The 18,522-nt window shown below is 55.0% G+C and overlaps 7 protein-coding genes across 7 annotated transcripts; 3 read left to right on the forward strand and 4 right to left on the reverse strand.

Annotated features, from left to right (window-relative positions):
- Positions 1–9: 9 nt before the first annotated feature.
- On the forward strand, positions 10–1,733 carry LAESUDRAFT_739250 (glycoside hydrolase family 16 protein; the record flags this gene model as incomplete). Its single annotated transcript, XM_040910989.1, has 10 exons — positions 10–104; positions 167–207; positions 268–296; positions 350–433; positions 561–762; positions 828–962; positions 1,019–1,086; positions 1,149–1,282; positions 1,342–1,436; positions 1,486–1,733. 10 exons carry the CDS (start codon positions 10–12, stop codon positions 1,731–1,733), a joined length of 1,131 nt encoding a protein of 376 aa, XP_040758951.1.
- A 560-nt stretch (positions 1,734–2,293) lies between these two features.
- Positions 2,294–9,196, reverse strand: LAESUDRAFT_664343 (uncharacterized protein; the record flags this gene model as incomplete). The annotated part of the gene is made up of 12 exons (XM_040905113.1): positions 2,294–4,929; positions 4,981–6,371; positions 6,422–6,498; positions 6,550–6,801; positions 6,850–7,003; positions 7,060–7,148; positions 7,205–7,270; positions 7,319–7,681; positions 7,730–7,843; positions 7,896–8,267; positions 8,324–8,731; positions 8,786–9,196. The coding sequence occupies 12 exons, from the start codon at positions 9,194–9,196 to the stop codon at positions 2,294–2,296; spliced, it is 6,333 nt and encodes a 2,110-aa protein (XP_040758952.1).
- Positions 9,197–10,924: 1,728 nt separating this feature from the next.
- LAESUDRAFT_739252 (uncharacterized protein) lies at positions 10,925–12,659 on the reverse strand (the record flags this gene model as incomplete). Its single annotated transcript, XM_040910990.1, has 8 exons — positions 10,925–11,676; positions 11,726–11,772; positions 11,828–11,986; positions 12,052–12,162; positions 12,217–12,261; positions 12,332–12,413; positions 12,475–12,516; positions 12,578–12,659. 8 exons carry the CDS (start codon positions 12,657–12,659, stop codon positions 10,925–10,927), a joined length of 1,320 nt encoding a protein of 439 aa, XP_040758953.1.
- A 407-nt stretch (positions 12,660–13,066) lies between these two features.
- Positions 13,067–14,443, forward strand: LAESUDRAFT_664388 (uncharacterized protein; the record flags this gene model as incomplete). Its single annotated transcript, XM_040905120.1, has 8 exons — positions 13,067–13,187; positions 13,237–13,527; positions 13,590–13,634; positions 13,693–13,814; positions 13,885–14,019; positions 14,067–14,170; positions 14,235–14,297; positions 14,359–14,443. The coding sequence occupies 8 exons, from the start codon at positions 13,067–13,069 to the stop codon at positions 14,441–14,443; spliced, it is 966 nt and encodes a 321-aa protein (XP_040758954.1).
- On the reverse strand, positions 14,354–15,603 carry LAESUDRAFT_798194 (5-formyltetrahydrofolate cyclo-ligase). Its single transcript, XM_040913985.1, has 6 exons — positions 15,517–15,603; positions 15,335–15,458; positions 15,121–15,276; positions 15,004–15,048; positions 14,828–14,944; positions 14,354–14,771 (listed from the first exon to the last, which is right to left on the reverse strand). The coding sequence occupies exons 1-6, from the start codon at positions 15,568–15,570 to the stop codon at positions 14,629–14,631; spliced, it is 639 nt and encodes a 212-aa protein (XP_040758955.1). The 5' UTR covers positions 15,571–15,603; the 3' UTR covers positions 14,354–14,628.
- Positions 15,604–15,914: 311 nt separating this feature from the next.
- Positions 15,915–16,509, forward strand: LAESUDRAFT_664384 (PIG-P-domain-containing protein; the record flags this gene model as incomplete). The annotated part of the gene is made up of 3 exons (XM_040905119.1): positions 15,915–16,120; positions 16,172–16,290; positions 16,343–16,509. 3 exons carry the CDS (start codon positions 15,915–15,917, stop codon positions 16,507–16,509), a joined length of 492 nt encoding a protein of 163 aa, XP_040758956.1.
- Positions 16,510–17,326: 817 nt separating this feature from the next.
- LAESUDRAFT_613544 (uncharacterized protein) lies at positions 17,327–17,702 on the reverse strand (the record flags this gene model as incomplete). The annotated part of the gene is made up of 2 exons (XM_040903184.1): positions 17,327–17,550; positions 17,606–17,702. Coding segments are annotated over 2 exons (321 nt in total), but the record flags the coding sequence as incomplete, so codon positions are not given.
- Between the last annotated feature and the right edge of the window lie 820 nt (positions 17,703–18,522).

The following is an 18,522-nucleotide window of genomic DNA, read 5'->3' on the forward strand; positions in this document are numbered from 1 at the left end:
CCCATCGCAATGTTCAGCACAAGTCGGAGCGCAGTGGCGCTGCTCACGTTGGTGCCCTTGGTCTCGCTGCTGTTGCCGGGCGCGAGGGCAGCCACAGACACTTGGTGGGTTGTCATCGGGGAGTAGAGACATGCTCGAGGGTTGACAACACTGCATAAACATGCAGCAACGCTACAAGTCTTTGCGGAGCCGAGTCACCTTGTTGCAGTGCGTAACTAAATGTAATTTCAAGCAATTGCAATTTTCCGCTTACATGATGGCGCCCAGGTCCCTACGGATACTGTGGTACTGGCGCTGTATGTACTCCCGATGTGACGTCCTTGAACACGAATTCAACGCTTTTTGACAGGATTTCTGCTTCGGAGGATGCGATCCCGTCGCCTCACACACTCTGGACTCTTGCATGCCAGAGCCGATTTGCCAGAGCACCAATGTACGTTCCCGAAGTCGTGTGACTTGTCGTCGGGTCCGTCTGTCGCCCACCCACGACAGATGAATCCGACGTCATTCTCATACGATGATCGTCGGAAGATGTATGCTTATTGCTGATGATCGCATAGATCACGTTTGCCAATTTCGACCGCATTCTCATGAATCAATCGGCCTACAATGGTAACGCCAGCATGTACGACTTTATCCTCGACCAAGGCAACATCCAGAACAGTTCCGCCAGCGAATTGGTATTGCTCCTCACTGAGGAGAACAACGGTACTCGTCTGAGCTCTACTCGCTACGTCCACTATGGCCAGATCACCGCGCGCCGTACGTCCAGCTGGCACTTGCAATCTGTCTTCGAGCAGGGTACTGATTGCTGTGGCTCCGCGCAGTCAAGACTGGCCGCTGGGGCGGTGTCGTCACGGCGTTTATCACCATGTCCGACGTCAAGGACGAGATCGACTGGGAATTCCCCGGAAACCAGACTACCGAAGGGCAGACGAACTATTTCTGGCAGGGCTTCGTCCGTACGTGCCGATGCTTCTGAGTCGTATCTTTTGATGCCTACTTCCGTTACGTCTAGCTACCCAAACTGCTGGCCAGACGACGGGCAACCTGACGGACACGTTCAGCAACTATCACGACTACACGGTACGTTTTGTAATATGCCGACATAGCTTTTATGTAGTTGCTTATTGTTTGCAACGCTCCAGATTGACTGGCAGGAGGACCAGCTTCAGTGGCTCATCGATGGCAACGTCGTGCGCACGCTCACTCGCGAAAGCGTCACGAACAACTCGACCGACGTGCACTACTACCCGAGCACGCCTAGCCGGATTGAGATCAGGTACCTCACGATCTTTTGACAAGACAACCGGTCACCTAACCATTGTTTGTCTACGACAGCTTGTGGCCTGCGGGTATCAGCAGCGAGCCGACGGGCACCGTCGAGTGGGCTGGTGGTATGATCGACTGGAACGACTCTGACTACAAAGCTGCTGGTACGTCAATTCTCAGTGCAGCAATATCACTGACCTAAGATATCTCTAGGCCACTTCTATGCATCATTCGAGTGGATCGCCATTACTTGCAATGACAGCTCTACGGTTAACTCAAACATAACATCGTACGTGTACGGCAGCAACTCGTCCGCATATACCCCGAACATCCTGTACACAAACGAGACGACGATCGAGTCGAGCGGCGCATGGGGCATGTCTGCTACGCGCAGCGGCGCTGCCATGTGGTCCCTGCTCGCGTGCGCCGTTGCGATGCTCCTCGGCTCCGGTCTCTTCTGAGCCTGAGTGTCTCCCTTCGCCCCCGCCCTCGCCTCCGCCACTGTCGCCGTCCACGTCCACGTCCATTGCTCCTCTGCTGGAAGGACCTGCTATCCAACTGCCATTCTCCACTCTACTCAGTCCACCGGTTACCCCGCGCGCGCTGGCCCGCCCTCGCTCTTCTCTTACCCGTTATCTGTCATTCCGTGTTGTGTGGATTGAAACGCTAATTGGATGATCGTGTCTAATACTTCTGGGTCGCCGTGTGTTGTTGATGCTCGCCGACGTTATCATTTAATATACCATCTGTTGCAATCTAAATGATGTACCCTGCGCGTCTGTGTCTTCAAAGCTTCGTGTGTGAGCCACTCATGAGGATCTCTGTTGAAAAGCCCATTGGAAGTTGCGCCACTATCAAGTACATGTACACGTATTGCCTCTGCCATACGTCCGTTCTTTTCGTTTGATGTACAATGCAAACCCATGGTTTGGTTTCTATACAGTATCAATTGGCCCACGAGGAAACCAACGAGACATGATGTATCCTAGAATAGTTTATCAGTCCCAAACTGCTAACATGTTCACCATTTCGAAGGAGACGCTGGAGGGTCCTCCATGTCTACCACGCTGTCTTCTTCCATATCCTTGTAGTCACGGAACTCTTCCATCAGGTCCTTAACCTCCTGCAAGACAGCCTCCAGCGCCTCCTTCTTCGTCCACGCCCGGACAGACAGATCGTTACCGTGGCCCTCGACTGCATCTCCCATAGGCAAAAGAGTCGCATACCCCATCACGGTCTGCGCAAGTCGTATCCGTAGATATGTCATCCGCACCAGCACCGTAGAGTGTACCAATACGCCTCTTGCGGCCACGACCGCGGTAATCTCATTTCCCCTCGTCTGGGTACTGCCAGCTGATATCGACCGACGGGGCTCTAGTCCCGCACTCGTTACGGAGAGAGACGGAGAGAGAACAGGGCCAAGATGGATGATGTTCGGCCCCGAGTCGCGCGCCATCCGTCCAGACGGGGATATCGGACTCAAGTCGCGCGCGTATCCAGGGAGTCGTGCACTGGGCTCTCGTCGCGGGGTGGAAGCGTCAAAGCTGCGATCGTTGAAATTCGGCAACGACCAAGAGGTGTTGAGTAGCGTTGAGTTTCGGGGAGTCGATGCTGCCGAGGAGACGGCGCTGTCGTTTGCCATGCTACGGCGTGGTTTGATGAAAACGGAGGAGATGCGGCGGGTGCGAATGGGAGTGAGTCCGCCGGATGAGTCGAGACTGCCTTGAGAAACCAGAGCGACCTTCTCTTCTATAAACCCGCGCATCTGTATCATCAGCGGACTCTTGCGTAGGCACAACCAATGAATGAAAGACCATGTGAGGTAGTCTATCAGTCGAGGTGAAGACATCTGGTCCATAGAGTGGCCGGAAGCAACAGAAGGAAGGAGCGGCTTCTTGTCTTGAGCTGACGAGAAACTTCCTTTTCTGGGAGACTGCGAGGGAGACGGTGGCTCCGAGTATTCATCGAGTTTTTGTGCGAAGAGTGCATCACCGTCCGCCAAAAGCGAGCGCAGGACTGAGCTGATGTGGAACCAGACGCGGGGAAGTGCCACCGAGAGATCGCCCTCCGCGCGGATGACGATCACCTTCAAAACCTGCAAGGCCACCGAGAACGCCATCACCGATTCGTTACTCGAGCTTACCGAGCGTATGTCTTGGGACTTGCGCCGTTCTGACGAGTTTGCCGCAAATTTGGTGGGAGCCGCAGGGTTCTGGCAAGCGGCCAACGTGTAAGATAGCAATCTGATCCATGCCCTGGAAAGCACATCACGGCGCCGCCATCCCTCTGTCCACTGGCTGCCTGCGAGCAGATCTGCGGAAGTCTTCGCGATGAGGACAAGAGGGAGCAGGACACCTGACAGGAACGCATATGTGGGCGAATGTTGCTCGAGCTCCCCCACAATATCGGCCCCTACGAGAGAGATAGCAGAGTTAATAAGTCTGACGATATTCATCCTGGATGGTAAGGAGAGCAGCCAGCCCTCGGACGCCGCTACTTCGCAAGCCTCCAAGCCAGCTCTACAATATCTTGTGACAACAAGCTGAGAGAAGCGCGGTTGACTAGCAAACAAACTATTTGCCGATAAGGTCGCCAGCAGATCGTAGACTCCAGCGAAATTTACTGAAGTGCTGTACGCAGTAACTATGGGTGCGACATCTGTCAATATTGCGACGACTTGTTTTAATCTTGGTGCGGGTTCCCGTAGCAAGAACGTTCGCAGACAATCAGTTAAAAGGACAGATATCCGATCGCCTGATACGATGGAATCCCTGAGTGTAAGCTTTATCAACTCGAGAAAGCGCAAAAAGGTGCCTGGTGATAGCTCGCCGCCCGCTTGCGTGAACGCGACAACCAGTGACATGTAGTCCAGCTGCATTCCTAGGCTATCTGCGGGAGTCAAGCCTTGCTTCAATTCGTGGCCGCCATCTTCCACCAAGACCTCATATCCGAAGTCATCTGACGGGCGATTATGAGGATTCTCGGGTAGTTTCGACTTGAAAGCGCCAGTATTAATGAATATTGCGCCTAAAGCGTCTATTCCATCCCGAAGCACTGTCCGGGAAGAACGTGAAGCGTTATAGAAATGAGGAGCCAGGAGTCGAAGACTGCGCAGAAAACGTTCTGCGCGTTGTATGGTCGGGTTGTGCGCAATGACTGTCAAAAACAGACGAACAAAGTCATCCAAAGCCAGGCGCTTCCATTCATACTGATCTGGCAAGACGAGGGTGACCTGATGGCGCCCGATGCCAACTTTGCGTATGGATGCTAAAAAGTTCTGAGGAACCTCTTCAGCAACATCGGCCATTCGATTCTCTTGCTCTTGCAACTTGTTCAGATTGTAGATTCCAGCAACATCAGGCGCCAATGGTGCTGTTCCGTTCTTCAGCGTTGAAAAGAGCGCAAAAACGTGCTTAGCCAACCACGGCTGGTCGACATCAGTGGCCATGAACATGTGAGAGACAACGTCGACGCTTTGGAAGACGAAGGCTTCTTGATGTATGGCGTAGAATCTGTTGACTGCATACTCTATCGCTGCTCGGATCCCTGGATGGGCCTCCGATTCACAATAGACTTTGATGACGGCCGGCATGAAGAGAGCATATGTACCACCGGCGATGAAGATGCGCTTGAATCTGGTGCTTGCCAGCATGAATGCTGCTCTGCATCAGTAATTCCCGCGATCAAGTTCCATCGCTGAAGACGTACCTAACATTGTATGCGCAACGATCCCGATATCATCGCCATGTGTTATGAGGACACGATTGAGGCCATCCACAAGATTAGCGAGTTCCTGTCGGTCACTGAGATGTCGCGACATCGACCAGAACATCTGCGTCGTCAATAGCAAGTAGCTACACGCTAAGGTCAAAGATAAGGCGTTGAGAGCAGCGGTAGGTCGTGAGTCAATCCGGCGCTTCCGAGGCTTGAAAGATGCGAATTGAAGAAAGCCTTCGCCGGAAGTCGCTTGCATTGATGGCAATACAAGTCTTGTGAGACTCTTCCTGACCGTCTTCAGCTCCTGCGGGTCTTTCTCCAATAGGCGCAGAAACATCATGTTTTGAGATGTCCTGACCATAGTGATCCACACCAACGAAGAAGGGATCGCCTCAAATGGATTCTGCTCGATATCAACACCTCTTGGGAACATAGGCGCCTGTGGAGCAGAAGGAGGAAACCACAATGATCCAGTTGGCAAGAGCAACATGTCAACCTTGGCACGTCTTATATCCCGGGCAGACATTTTGCTCACTTGCGTACTCAGCCGGGCAATCGCTGGAGCGGAGTACGCGTAGCTCTGCAAAGGAGCAGCACTGCCTGTTTGACGAATGAATGACTTGAGAAACCCGGTGAGATGATTCAGGAGGTGATGGGCTATAGCAGGTGGCAGAACAGGCCGAACGTGCAACATAGCCATGACCGTATCAGCAGCGTAGCTCAGGTCATGTTCGTTCCCAGAAAGTGCCTGGTATATCGGACGCGTCAACAGGGAGGGATCATCGCGCATCAGATCAACGACGAGATTCCTTGCTGCGCTCGCTACCTCAAAATTTTCGTCCTTGACCATTGATACCAATCTGGGAAACAGGGCGACCAATTCCGAAACGAAGACCGGTCTTCTTTTGGTCCCGCTGGTACTGGAATCTCGTCTTAGTATCGACGACTTGTCAGATGGTGAGCTTTTGGGAGATGGATCCGGACTTAGATTAGGAGATTCCGGGAATGCAGTCGACTCGTCGGCTGGATCATCGAGCGTACTCAATTGTGGTGTCGGGAGAAGGGATAGAGGTGTCTTCAGCCATTGGATTTTGGGATCCTCCACTCTGTCTTCTTCGTCCCAGCCGATGTCTGCTAGCCGCCTACGCAACTCAAGCGGAAGGAGGTGTCCATGACTGTCTTTGAACTCATAAACGTCTCCTTCCAGAACAAAGAGGCTGCTGCCAATATCCGTCGGAACGAAATGAATCGGTGGGCGCGAGAGTTTGAATGGTCGGCGATAGTTCTTGTCCAAGATAACGTCCTGAGACAACAACTGAGTTCGCCAGCTGCATAAGATCCCAATCCTGCCAATGGCTGCCCAACGAATGCGCGCATTGTCACTAGCAGTGCTCATGAGAATTAGTCTCCACGCGAGTAACCCAAAACGTACTTAGATAAATCATGTTCAATAGCTTGCAAGAGCTGCATAGGACTTCTCTCTGCGCATTGCATGACCAGAAAAGAAGCCTACTCAATGCACGTCAGCAGCGAGCAAGAGATCAGCCCTGCCGAACGAACCGAGACATTGACATCGGAATTGGGGCTATCTAAACACCGATGCCACAGGACCGGGCCTAGCGATGCATAGTCCTGGGTGCTCAACAGTCCAGATACCAGGACCAAAAGCGGCAGGGAAATGCGTCTAAATGGGATATGGAGGGAATCGACCAGGGAAAACCTTCCGACAAGCAATTCATAGGCCGGATTCTGCCCGGATCCCTTTGAACGTTGACGATCCATGCTAGGAGATAGGAACAGAGTTGTTCTACGCTGCTTTCCTTGTAAGCATGTTCCGGCGAAGACTCGTGGCTTGCATACCTTACTGCCTCCTTCAAAGGCTTCCAAAGCATGAGCATACAGAGCACGAAGCTTGTCAAAGCTAGCATCGATCTCTTGCTCTTCTTCACTCTCGAAATCGTCGTCCGGCAGTTCGTACAACGTCCACGATACCACAGAAGAGTGCCACGAAGCGCTATAATTTGCATCAGCTATGCAATGGAACTTTAACTGCGACAAGGACATACGTACGACTTCGATGAGCGGGTGAGCAATCTCGTCTCCCTGAAAAATGCGGTCAAGAGCAGTCTCTGCGAGATGGGCACCAGCATTGTCTGCTCCTGATGCCACAAATACGATGAACACCTAGCTACCATTCGCCCAATGATATCCGTACCTTCGCTTTGATCAAGGCTCCCAAACGAGTCTCAAGAGCCACGGCAAATCTTACTGCACTCGCAGCCTAGATAGTGATCAGCGTCACTAATCTCAAGGAGGAAACCATGCTCACCAATGCAACATCATTCGCTCGTCGTACACGCTGCATGAAAGCGAACAGCTCCAACAGCAACACTAACTGCCCCATCCGTGTTCTTCCCCAAGTGACGTTGCCTTCGTTTGACCTGGCCTTCGCACCCGCAGGATCACTCATGAGAGCCACAGACATCATGTCGGCATCCCGACACCACAGATCTGGCATGTATCTCGCGATGCACGTTAGAACGCTTAGTTGCGTGGCGATTGTCAGGTCCTTCGCTGAAGCAGCGCAGGTGAAAATGGGCTTGAAAAACACCTTCGGATATGCGCGAGAGACAAGCTGAAGAAATTCAGAAAGTGGCTCGCATGGATACTCAGGTGCACTGGCCATCAGCCGCTAGATATACTCCGTCAGAGAAGCCGATATAGATGGGATGAAGCTCACATCATGCAGTAAGGGTAGTAGCACGGTAACTAACGAGCTACGCATGTCTTCTGGGTAAGTCTTCGCGATTGTAATCAGTACGCGCAAGATCGCTGGCCACTCCGCATTTGCAATCTGTGTTCAACCGTCAGCTGCAGCCGAGAATATGAAAGTCTGTTGATTTTACCAAATTACGCAAAGTCCCATCGAAGCTTGACTTCCAGCTCGCAGAATCTTGTAACCAGCCGCGGATTTGCTCTAAGACCATCGCACGATCCGTGAAATCCTGCACGCACGTCAGATCGAGCGCGAGTTGAATGATACCACTCCGGATTCCGGTAGCATCTTTCTCAAGGACGAGATCAACCTCACGTAAAACGCGAGTGTGTAGGATCCGCATGATTGCAGCGGCATCTGCAACCTGACTAGAAACGTCCACGCCAATCGAAGGGAAAAGCAAGGTAGACGCAGCAGTCACGAATGCTTTCAGCCGATGTGCGTCAATACACGAGTTTAAGGGTGTAAGCCGCGCAGTCTGGTCCGGGATCGGCCAATACACCTGCAAAGTAGATGACATTAGCGTTGCAGGGTGTTAGATGTCAGTAACTGACTTACCTCCAACGCATCGTGCAATATCCACCTGCGGCTACTGTCTGAACCACCTCGAAGCATATTGACTATGCTCTCGGTGGCAATAGCACGTCGAATCAGCAATTCCTGATCGTCACTAGACCACCTCGCACCATACTCTTTTTCGAACGATTCAGCGGGAGGCATGCCGGCCGATCCGTCATCAACAGAGCCTAGATACTTCCGTACCCAGTCCGCCAATGAAGCATCTAGCGATACACAGCGTAAGAGGGAGTATAGGCCCTGGTATATCGTCCGGAGTGCGGCAGGTGAATCGAGCATGAAGAGGCCGGACGAGAAGATGAGTTTCGATAGTAAGCCAATGACAATGGGCTGCTGCGCCGAGGGCACGGAGGCAGCGTTGAAGCACCAGAGACAGCGTCTCAAGTCGACCTGTCCAACAAGCATTCAGTCTGCTTCTGTATGTGAAACGACTGTCACGCTCACCTCGCAGGAGGTCGAGCTCCACTCCATACAAAGATTCTCGAATGCCTTCGTAGCCGCATACTGTTCGCCATATAGACGGTCAGCCTCTACGCCTTTGTTCGGCCCCAGAAAGGGCACCAACAGCGCGGACAGCACATGTGCCTCGTGCGGAAGCTCGCGCGGGCGATTTATGACTGGAATACGCTGCAGCACCTGGGACAGCGGCACTACCGATGCAGGAATGCGCGGGTCCTCCAAATTGTGCGACGATTGCGGCCTGCGTGCAGAGGCAAGCGACGACAGACTAGGCACCGTGACGCTCGGCAGCGAGCTCACGATAGGCAACGATCCCGTGGACATCCCAAACGGCAAATGCAGCGTCGACGCAATCGTGCCCTGCGATGGCTCGCGCTCCAGCTTCACTCGGCGCATGGGCACGTCCCCAAAGTGGGCGAGCCAACATGCCTGCATGATGTCCTCTGCGAACTTGCGATGCTCGTCCACCACCGCCTCCCGCGCTTGCTCGACGACCTGGCGGAAAATCCGCTGGCCGAAGCGGTAGCCCTTGGGCGTGGCAGGGCGGGTCGAAGGGGGCGTTCGCGTGCTGGACCTGGTCGAGCTGGAGCTTGGGGTGGCTGCGCGGGGGATGGGCGAGGGAATGGATATGGACGTGGATGCGCTATTGCCGGCAGAGGGGAGGACGTGCGAGCGCAGGATGTCCCAGCGCCGTCGTCCAGGAGATGGCAAAGAAGGGTCGACCTCAGCGTTATTCTGACCCTCACCGGATGAGTCCAGCGTGAGCGGCCTCGGAGCAGTCATCCTCCCTTTCCATCTCGCACCAAAGTCTCTTCCTGCGACCCTCTCCTTCGCCTGCCCTCGCTCACTCTGATCCTGCAAGTCCACATCTGTCCATCGCTCTCCCGCAGCATCCACAACGGTCTCCGCCGTCCCGACGTCCTCAGCTCTCAGAGTACTCGTGGAGGAGCTGCGAGAAGGCGTACGAGCGTGTCTTACGGGAGGCTTGCTCGCAATGGACGACGACTCGGCATCGCTTGCAGAGTTTTGGCTCCTCAAAGAGTCGATGGAGAACAAGCGTCTAGGAAGGGGCCGAACCACAGACGATTTACTCTGTGCATCTCTTCGATTCGGCATGCTGTTCTAGCACTATCCACGTTCCGAATAAGCTGACCATGCCTTGTCATTGATAACAATCCCACTCACCTGGCCGAGAACGTGGACGATTGGAAGGTCCGTTCTATGCGCGCGTTTGAGATCACAGGTACTACTGCGTGCCGTCTGTAGCAGGTCTCATCTGAGCCGACACCTCGACGATGCTGATATTCGTGATACCGGTTTCACCCTTGTTGCACAGCTCGCTCAGACGTTTGAAAGTCAGAATTCGGGATCGATTACTAGCTGCAGCGAACAAGAGCAAGTGCAAACACGGCAGGCGCGATGCTCGCCATGCCACCATCTAAGCGCTCATAATGTCTTATATACGTTCTCAGGACAAAGCGAGTGCTCATGTACTCAGTAAAATGCTCAACGGTTACCATTCTGCTCATCGACTACACCGACCACTTGTCCGTCTGATATGTTGTGGGTCGCTGCACTTGTTTCAGCAAAGTGAGAATTTCATACGCGCAGCAGCGCCAGGTTCTGGATCAACCAGATGACACGATTCTATAGGCAGCACCAGCTCTACCCATACACACGAGAACACACAGAAGCATGCCTGAGAAATAACAACAGTTTCACAAGCACCTACAGGCCTGACACAGCTGACTGAATGGCGAAGTGATCTGCGCTGATGATGGACACCACAGATAATTAATTCGATCTACAACTGACGGCAACGCTGGTCAGATGACGGGGCCCAACGAAGCACCATAGAAACCAACATGACTCACTACGATGACAGTCCACGCCGAATGCCCATTGACCAATGAAGAGAAGGGACAGAATGAATGTGTTGATTGACAGCACCAAACCGAAGAAAGCAAAGCAGCAGGCCCCTCAAGTAGCGAAAGTCTGACCGAGCGAAGGAGTAGACAGGTTCGGGAAGTGCTGGAGCTGAGAGAATGCCAAGCGTGCAGGGCGTGTGTGCTGAGGCTGTTCGTTCCAGCTGTAACACGTCATAACAAGCGTTGTTAGAAACGATCAGTGATGCATAATTAGCACATACGGCGAAGGAGCAGAGCTCGGGCGAATGGTTCCAGCAATAGGCACGTAGAGGTGGGTATACAAGGATCCAGGTGTCGCATATGGAGAGAGAGCATACGGGTTGACAGCAAGCAGTCCACTAGGAATGGCGCCAGCAATGCGGTTTTGATCGGCGTTGACGTGCGAATACAGCTGCGCTACAGGAGCTAGAACGGTGTCTTGAGGAAGACCAGCAGGGGCAATGAACGGTGCCGCGTGAGGGTTCAGACCAGCCTTGACATCCTTGGTGTTCGACAAGTTTGATCCAAAGGGCGCGCTGCCAGCGTCCAGTTGCATGAATTCTACCTTGACGGGGTTGTTGGAGTACATTTGACCATGCAGAGCATTACGAGCATCCCTGGCTTGCGCAACATTGGCGTACTCGACGATCACAGAGATATCACCGGAGGGAGCGCTAGCAGTATCGGGGTCGACGATCTCGAGCTTCTTGATGTCGCCATAAGGACAGAACAGAGGGTACAGGTCCGTCAGCTGAGAGAACAACACACTAGGCAGGTTGACAACCAGGAGACTAGCAGGATGAGCAGCGATCAGAGACAGAGGAGCGCGTTCAGGAATCGGCGTGGAACACATTGACACCTTCCCAGAAGGTGGGTTTGAGCGGACGACGCTAAATTCGAACGGAGGCGGCGAAGGACAAGGCGACTGGCTCGAGAGCATGCTAGTTCGATCGCCACCGTCCAAGAAACCTGGAAAAGGTCGGCAGCTGTGCGGAGCGCCAGAAGAAGAGATACGCACCTTGCGAACGTTGCACCACCGCCCACGACACGTCGATTGTATGCCCTCTTCAACATCACGTACAAGTCAATAAACGAAGCATGGCAATATTGTGAAACTTACTTGATCTCTTTGCGACTCAACGCATCCATAGCCCTTCTTGCCTCGCTGTGGGTGCTCATAACGACAAAACCGCGGCGACGCGAAGCATTATCGACCGTAGCGAGGATGACAGCGTGAGACACAGTCCCATAGCGCGAAAATATCTCTATAAACTCGGGTCTAGTAGAATGGGACAGTCGGCTTCGCTGGAGCAACACCAGCACAAATGTGGAGTAAAAACGTACTTTGTGAGATCGAACGGCAGCCCAAGCACATACAGGTTGCGGCGGTCATCGGATTGCCTACCCTGCTTGCCGCCATGGTTCGAATCGCCCGAAGAAGACGGCGTGACCGTCCTGCGAGGCAACCGCATGAGCGTGAACGAGGAGCATGCCGGCGATGATACTCACAGTGGCACTCCAGCTATGGTATAGCCCGACATGCACAGCGCCTTCCTAAACAACGTTGCAAGCCTTCGTGAGCCATACCATTACGGGCGTCGCACCGCGCCAATCTCAAACCTACTTTGCTGCGTCATAGCTGGAGAACGTCATCACCAGCACGCGGCGTCCACTCTCTACCGCCTCGTCGCACCTGCGCACTTCGCCTGCAAATGAATCATACGAACGTCATCGTGCGGTCAGGGAACGCCAGCGCCGATGCCATACCTATGAGAGTGTTGAAGAGGTCGACCACGTCCTGCTTGCTTGCTGTATGATACGTCTACGCGTGAGCACCGCGCATATACGAGCCTCCAACGACGCGCCGCACCAGACTCTGCAATGTTCTCCACCTTGACCGCGAGCATCATCTCGCGGTTGAACTTGAAGACGGGGTTTTGGTTCACGGTCATTTTCTAAGCGGGGATCTTTGGGATAGGAAAGAGTGGGGATTCGCTATATCTACGTGTTCTAGCAGAAATCTACGGGATGGGTAGGCTACGCTGTTCACTGGGGGGCCTCTGAGCAAGAAAACGAGCAAGAAGTTCAAGAAAGGCCGGCGAACTCCGCGGCGCTCGTCGGAGAATTCATACTCAGCGCATACTCCCACGCCACAGACGCGTCACGACGCGTGCCCTCGCGTGTCGCGCGCATGCTTCCCACGCGAGCTCGTACCGTCTACCATCTCGCGAGCTGCTATCCGTCTACCATCTCCAACCGCGACTCGCAAATTGCTCTCACTTTTGAGTTTCTTTGGTCCGAGGTATCTGTGACAGTCCAACTTAGTTTGTATTGCGCCAGACATCATTGGAGAATAAACATGTCGAAACGCCCACTCTCGAGCTTATCTCTCCCCTTCCCCACCCTATCTGCCCTGACGCGTGGCGGGTACGAGACCGTCGAAGACATATCCACGCTCACCCCAGAGACGCTCTCCAAAGGTCCTCATCACATTCCACCGAGCGTGAACTGGGGCTCACTCATGCCCAGATCTCAACATCCCCCTCTCATCCTCCCAAGCCATATTCTCCGCCTCACAGGGCCCGAACTCAAGAACCGTCCCTATGACACAATCAGCAGCATCACTCGCCGGGAACAGTAGCAGACTGCTCTCGACGCTCTGCGGCCCGCTCGATCGCCTTCTCGGGGGTGGACTGAAACAAGGGTATATTCTCGAGCTCTCCGGCCCACCTGGCTGCCACAAAGAGGCCCTCGCCATTAATATCGTGACGTCCTACGTGAACGCGAACGTGCACTCGTCACAGAACGTTCTGTTCGTAGGTACGTATGAAACACCCTCGATCGCTTCGATTCATTCATCGGCGGCTGACGAAATGACACAGACATGCAGAACATGACAACTCCCGCCACCCTGGATCGCGCTCTACGTAGTACGTTGGTCAACTGGCACGGCGGCTGTACAGCTCGGGTGTTCATATGTTCAAGCAGCGTCGTCACCTGCGCCTTCCGACTACGGAAAGCGCGTCGAGTACCTGCGGCTGCATTCCCTCACGGAATTGATGGTGTTTATCCGGAATTTGCCCTCATACGTGCAATCACATACTAAAGTAAGAACGTTCCTGCCTTGACGCACTTGCATTACGTTAACGATTCATTGATCGGAATATTTGACGTAAGACATCATTGTTGGTCCTCAACTCGTTATCGTTCCCATTCCAATCAGCCGTTACACTCAACAAATCCAACCGCACCGCCCTCCTAGACAGACTCAAACAAGTGCTCGCAAGGGTCTGTGCCTCAGCGAGGCTTACAGTATGTGCCCGCATCGCCGACAACGACGCGCTAACGAGCCATCCCAGGTCGTGATCACGAGCCAGCTCGCCACGAAGCTGCTGAAGGCCGACGGCTCCGCAGGCAATTTCGACACGGGCACCAAGGCCATCCTCGTCCCCCACCTAGGTCCGTCCTCTCATCTGCCAATTCGGAACCCCGCAGGGATGACATGTGTGAATGACATCGCCAGGAAGCGCCTACCTCCCTTCTGGACGGGCATACAGGGTCATCGTCGTCCCACAGTCACGGACTTCAGGGTGCGCTTCTCTGTGTCTCGTCTTACGGCATAGGCTATACTAGTCTCCCGCCACTGCGCAGCGTCCTCCGCCTCTTATCGTCACCTGCTCACCTCCAAGAAAAGAAGCCTCCCGGTGAAGAGCCCTACCAGCTGGTGAGCACATAGCATCCCCAGGCACAATCCTCTTCCCGTCTGCCACGACCTGACCTCCTGCCGCCTGGCCAGATCGATAATATTATGCAATAGCGAGTACATCATTTAGCAGGAGTCTTGCCCGTGTCGGTTGCAATGAGGCGGCCCTGATCGATTTATTCATCGGGCGATTTCCGGTAATTGAAGGGACGTTTGTGTCAGGCATCGTCATCACGCGAGCCTTCCATCATGTCCACACCCAGCATCCCATCTGGACTAATGATAACGTCCATCTTCCAGTCATACGGCGCCGCCGGGACCTCTCCGGCCTCCAGCACCTGCTCCCTTAGAGCCAACGCCACTGAGTGAATCGTGTCAGCCAGCATCAGCATGATCAGGCCGAGAGCCGTGCCACACCTAAGAGCGGTCTCCGCGCGCCGCTCGCGGATTTGGCATCTGTGTAGGACGAGATGAATCGATCGTAGTAGCCCTTACCGTGCCCCAAGCGAGATAACGATCGGTCAAACGCGACGCCTACAAGATCTCCGCGTATCGGCATCGTTGCACGGCGGTTCATCGCGGGGCTCGCGTACCTGGCATGAAGATCAAATCGAGCGTTTCCGTCGCGTCGTCGAGGGCTGTCATGTACGTTATGATGAATGCCGTCAGCGCAAGTCCGGTTGTTGCGGACGGCGAGGGCGGACACGGACCGTTGTGACGCCGCCGCCCGAGCCACTCGAAATCTGGTTCCTTGATCCCGTACGTACCGCTCGGGATTGTGCGGAGATCGTCTTCGGAGTAGATTTTCAGGAAGGCCATGCGTCCGTCACTCGTCACGTCGATCTTGGGGACGAAGAGCGTCTTCCCTGCAAAGGCTGCTTCTCAGACACGTTTCGACGGACGGGACACAGAGAGACGCCAGACCAGAGTGCAGGATTGCGGATACGAGCGCGGAGGTGTCGACTTCGCCAGCAGGCATGCTGAGATAGCAGCTGACGGTGTTACTGCGACGGAAGAAGGGAGACGCGAGTACGAGCTCCGTGATCATCTGCGCTGCATCACCATCGCATTCAATTCGACATCACGTATAGCCGGGAAATAGGTACTCTACATTGTTGCTGTATGTCTGATGAGGACACCGTGCGCAGCCTGGCGGCCATGGCCTTGCGCAGTGCCCTCTTTTGCGTCTGCAATGCCATCGGGACTATTCAACGAATTGCTGTGATTTCTGAGAGGTGAGGTGAGAAAGAATGATACCAAGGATCAAAGTGGCTCTAGGCCGTCCCAAGTCTCATGTTATCAGAACAGCTCACCGCAGAACGGACCGTAAGGAGAGTGCGGGATCCCACAGAGAGAAGACAGTCGTGTCAGAGGCCGCGGTTTAGGCTTTGCCACCAGCGCAGCGGAGGAGACCTTCCATAAAAGGCAATCATCAAGAATGCGTACAGCCTGCGCGCAGAACGCAAACGCAGCGTTCCCACTCACCTGCACACAGCGTGGCCGCATGCTCGAGAAGGACCCAACCTCGCCCGTCTCCCCCCTCGCTCCCTTCCCTCCCCTCCCCCCGACGGAGTCCCGCACCCGCGCACCCGAGTTTTACGGCTTCGTCGCATGGTCCTCCACCTCCCTCCTCTTCGCCCTCTATCTCCTCTGGGCCCTCCTCCCAGATCAATGCATCCTCGCACTCGGCCTGACCTGGTATCCGAACCGGTACGCCCCCGCACGAATAATCCGCCCGCCATTAATCTCCGCCCTTTCCAGCGAGTGGGCCGTCCTCCTCCCAGCCTACTCCATCGTGCTCGTGCTCCTCACCTACTTCACATACTTTGCCTTGGCACTCGCCGGGACACCCGCCTTCTCCGATCTGAGCACGATAACAGGTGCGTTCCCAGCGCAGTCACCCACTCTGCACATCTAAAATTCGAATACGAGCAGACTCCAAAGCGCTCTTCCCTCCCCCAGACGCGCCAAGTCCATATCTGGGCCACGCGCGACCGAACGCGATCCCCGAGATGTACGACATCCCCATCGGGCTGGTCAACCGCGTAGCGTACGGGTCGCGCGCTTTGCCAGACACGAACGTGTGCCAGGACAGGTAGCGTAGAAGAAGGAAGATGCACCGGCCGATAAGACGGGCCCACCACGACGTTCTGTTCCTGTATGATTAAGTTTGATATTCTATGACATCCGTCCGGGGCGTGCCCTCCGTCACAATCCCTATAGGCTATTTCAGCGCGCCCACGCCCCGCCCTTCCTCTCCCGAGCTCGCGCCGAGCTACCCGTCAATGTCATCGCACACGCCTGCTTTCTCATGCCGTCAGAAATCCAGGCCTTATCACGATCTATAGATGAATTACAGAGCTACCACCTTCCGTCTATCCTAGCACGCATGGATACAGCAGTAAGAATTACACGGGTATCAAAAAACAATGCACTGCATGTCTACATGGAGCACAACAAGGCCGCCGCAAACCAAGCGTTGTACATACAGCATAGAACACCGCCATATATCGTAGCCGAACAAGAATGCTTCCCGCCCTTTTCGCAATCCTCCAAGAAGCCTGCCCATTCCGGCAACTCGATCCCAACCGTTCTCCAGGGGGGGAAAATTCGATTAGAAGCTGCTGGACGAGACGATAGCAGGGCCGGGCAGTGCTCGCCACTGTTCATATCGATAGGGTATGAGCACCGGCCGGCATCGCAAACACACGAACAAACTAAATTTACCTGAGCTTGTAGGTACGGACCACTAACGTCCGTCTCCGCATACTCCCCGCGCTCCTCGTAACGATCCTCCGGATTCCACGTGGGAGAAGAAGGCACGGCGGGCGGGAGCGGAACAGAGAGCATCGGGCACGCCGCCGCGGAAAACTCCTCGTCCGAGTCGGACGGCGGCTCCCTCAGATAGTCCACGTTCGTCCGCGTCGCCAGGCTCTGCGGCACCCAGCGCAGTTTCGACGGCAGCTTCCCCACCTCGTGCACCTCCGACACCAGCGGCGTCTCGAACCCCACCGTGAACTGCGACTGCGACGGGCTCGCGTGGTCCGCCGACGGGAAAATCCCGTGCGTGCGCAGGTGCCGCTTCGCGTTCGACCGCACCGCGAAGCTCTTCGTGCACGTCGGTATGGGGCACTTGTACGCTGTGCACAATAACTCATCAGTGTCACGCAAGTCGGCAATAGAACGCACACGCACGCTTTGCGCCAGAGTGGGAGTTCATGTGCGTAGCGAGCCCGCTCGGGCGCGGGAAGAGCTTCGAGCACACCGTGCACTGGTGCATTTTGGACTTTTTCTGGGCGGGCTTTGCCCTCTCCGGGGAAGTGCCCATCGATGAGGAAGACGAGGTATATGAATCGCTCGAATCGTGCCGTCTTGGCGTGCGGGGGCGCGGCGCGTTAGTTCTATTTATATCTCCCGCGCCCGAGAAGCCTTCATATGCGTTGAACCCGTGGCGCGGCCACTCGCCATGGATAGCCATATCCACGGACGACTGGCCACCGCGCGCACCGGCCGCGTGGTACGAGGAGCGCGAGAGCTCCGAGATCGCAGAGGGCGGGCTGCTCTCGAGGTCATCGTCGTATTCTTCGCCCGTGTCTGCGTCATATATCAACGGAGGGACCGCCGACGGGCTGAGTGGCTCGTTGAACGAATCCGCAGAGTCGCGGCGCAAGAGGTGGTTGTGTGCTGCGCCCGAGCGGGACGCGGCGGCGGCGTCCATGAGCGAAGACGACTCGGATAGGATAGATTGAAGGGGGGAGGCAGGGGATGCAGAGGAGAAGCCGTGCAGGAGGGGTTGCAGTGCAGACGGTTGCGCGCTATCGACCGGGGCGAGCACGTTGGGCGTTGATGGGAGCATCCGGCTGGCGGCTCCCTGAGGTTCGAAGTCCGCACGAGCGTTCAGATATTGGTTATTTGCCCCGTACGTCTGTCTGCGCTGTGCAATGCGGATATTCGGGTCCTGCTGCTGGCTGTGGTTGTGGCTCTGGTGGGCGGTGTCGAGGCTGTACTGCCCCGCACCGGACGTGGATACGTGCTCGCCGTAGGCCATGGCGGTGTTGTATGGCAGTGGGTATGCGGAACCGTACGCGGTCTCTGGGAGGAGCGTGCGCTGG

Source organism: Laetiporus sulphureus (genome assembly GCF_001632365.1).
Source record: "Laetiporus sulphureus 93-53 unplaced genomic scaffold LAESUscaffold_64, whole genome shotgun sequence".
Lineage (NCBI taxonomy): Eukaryota > Fungi > Basidiomycota > Agaricomycetes > Polyporales > Laetiporaceae > Laetiporus > Laetiporus sulphureus.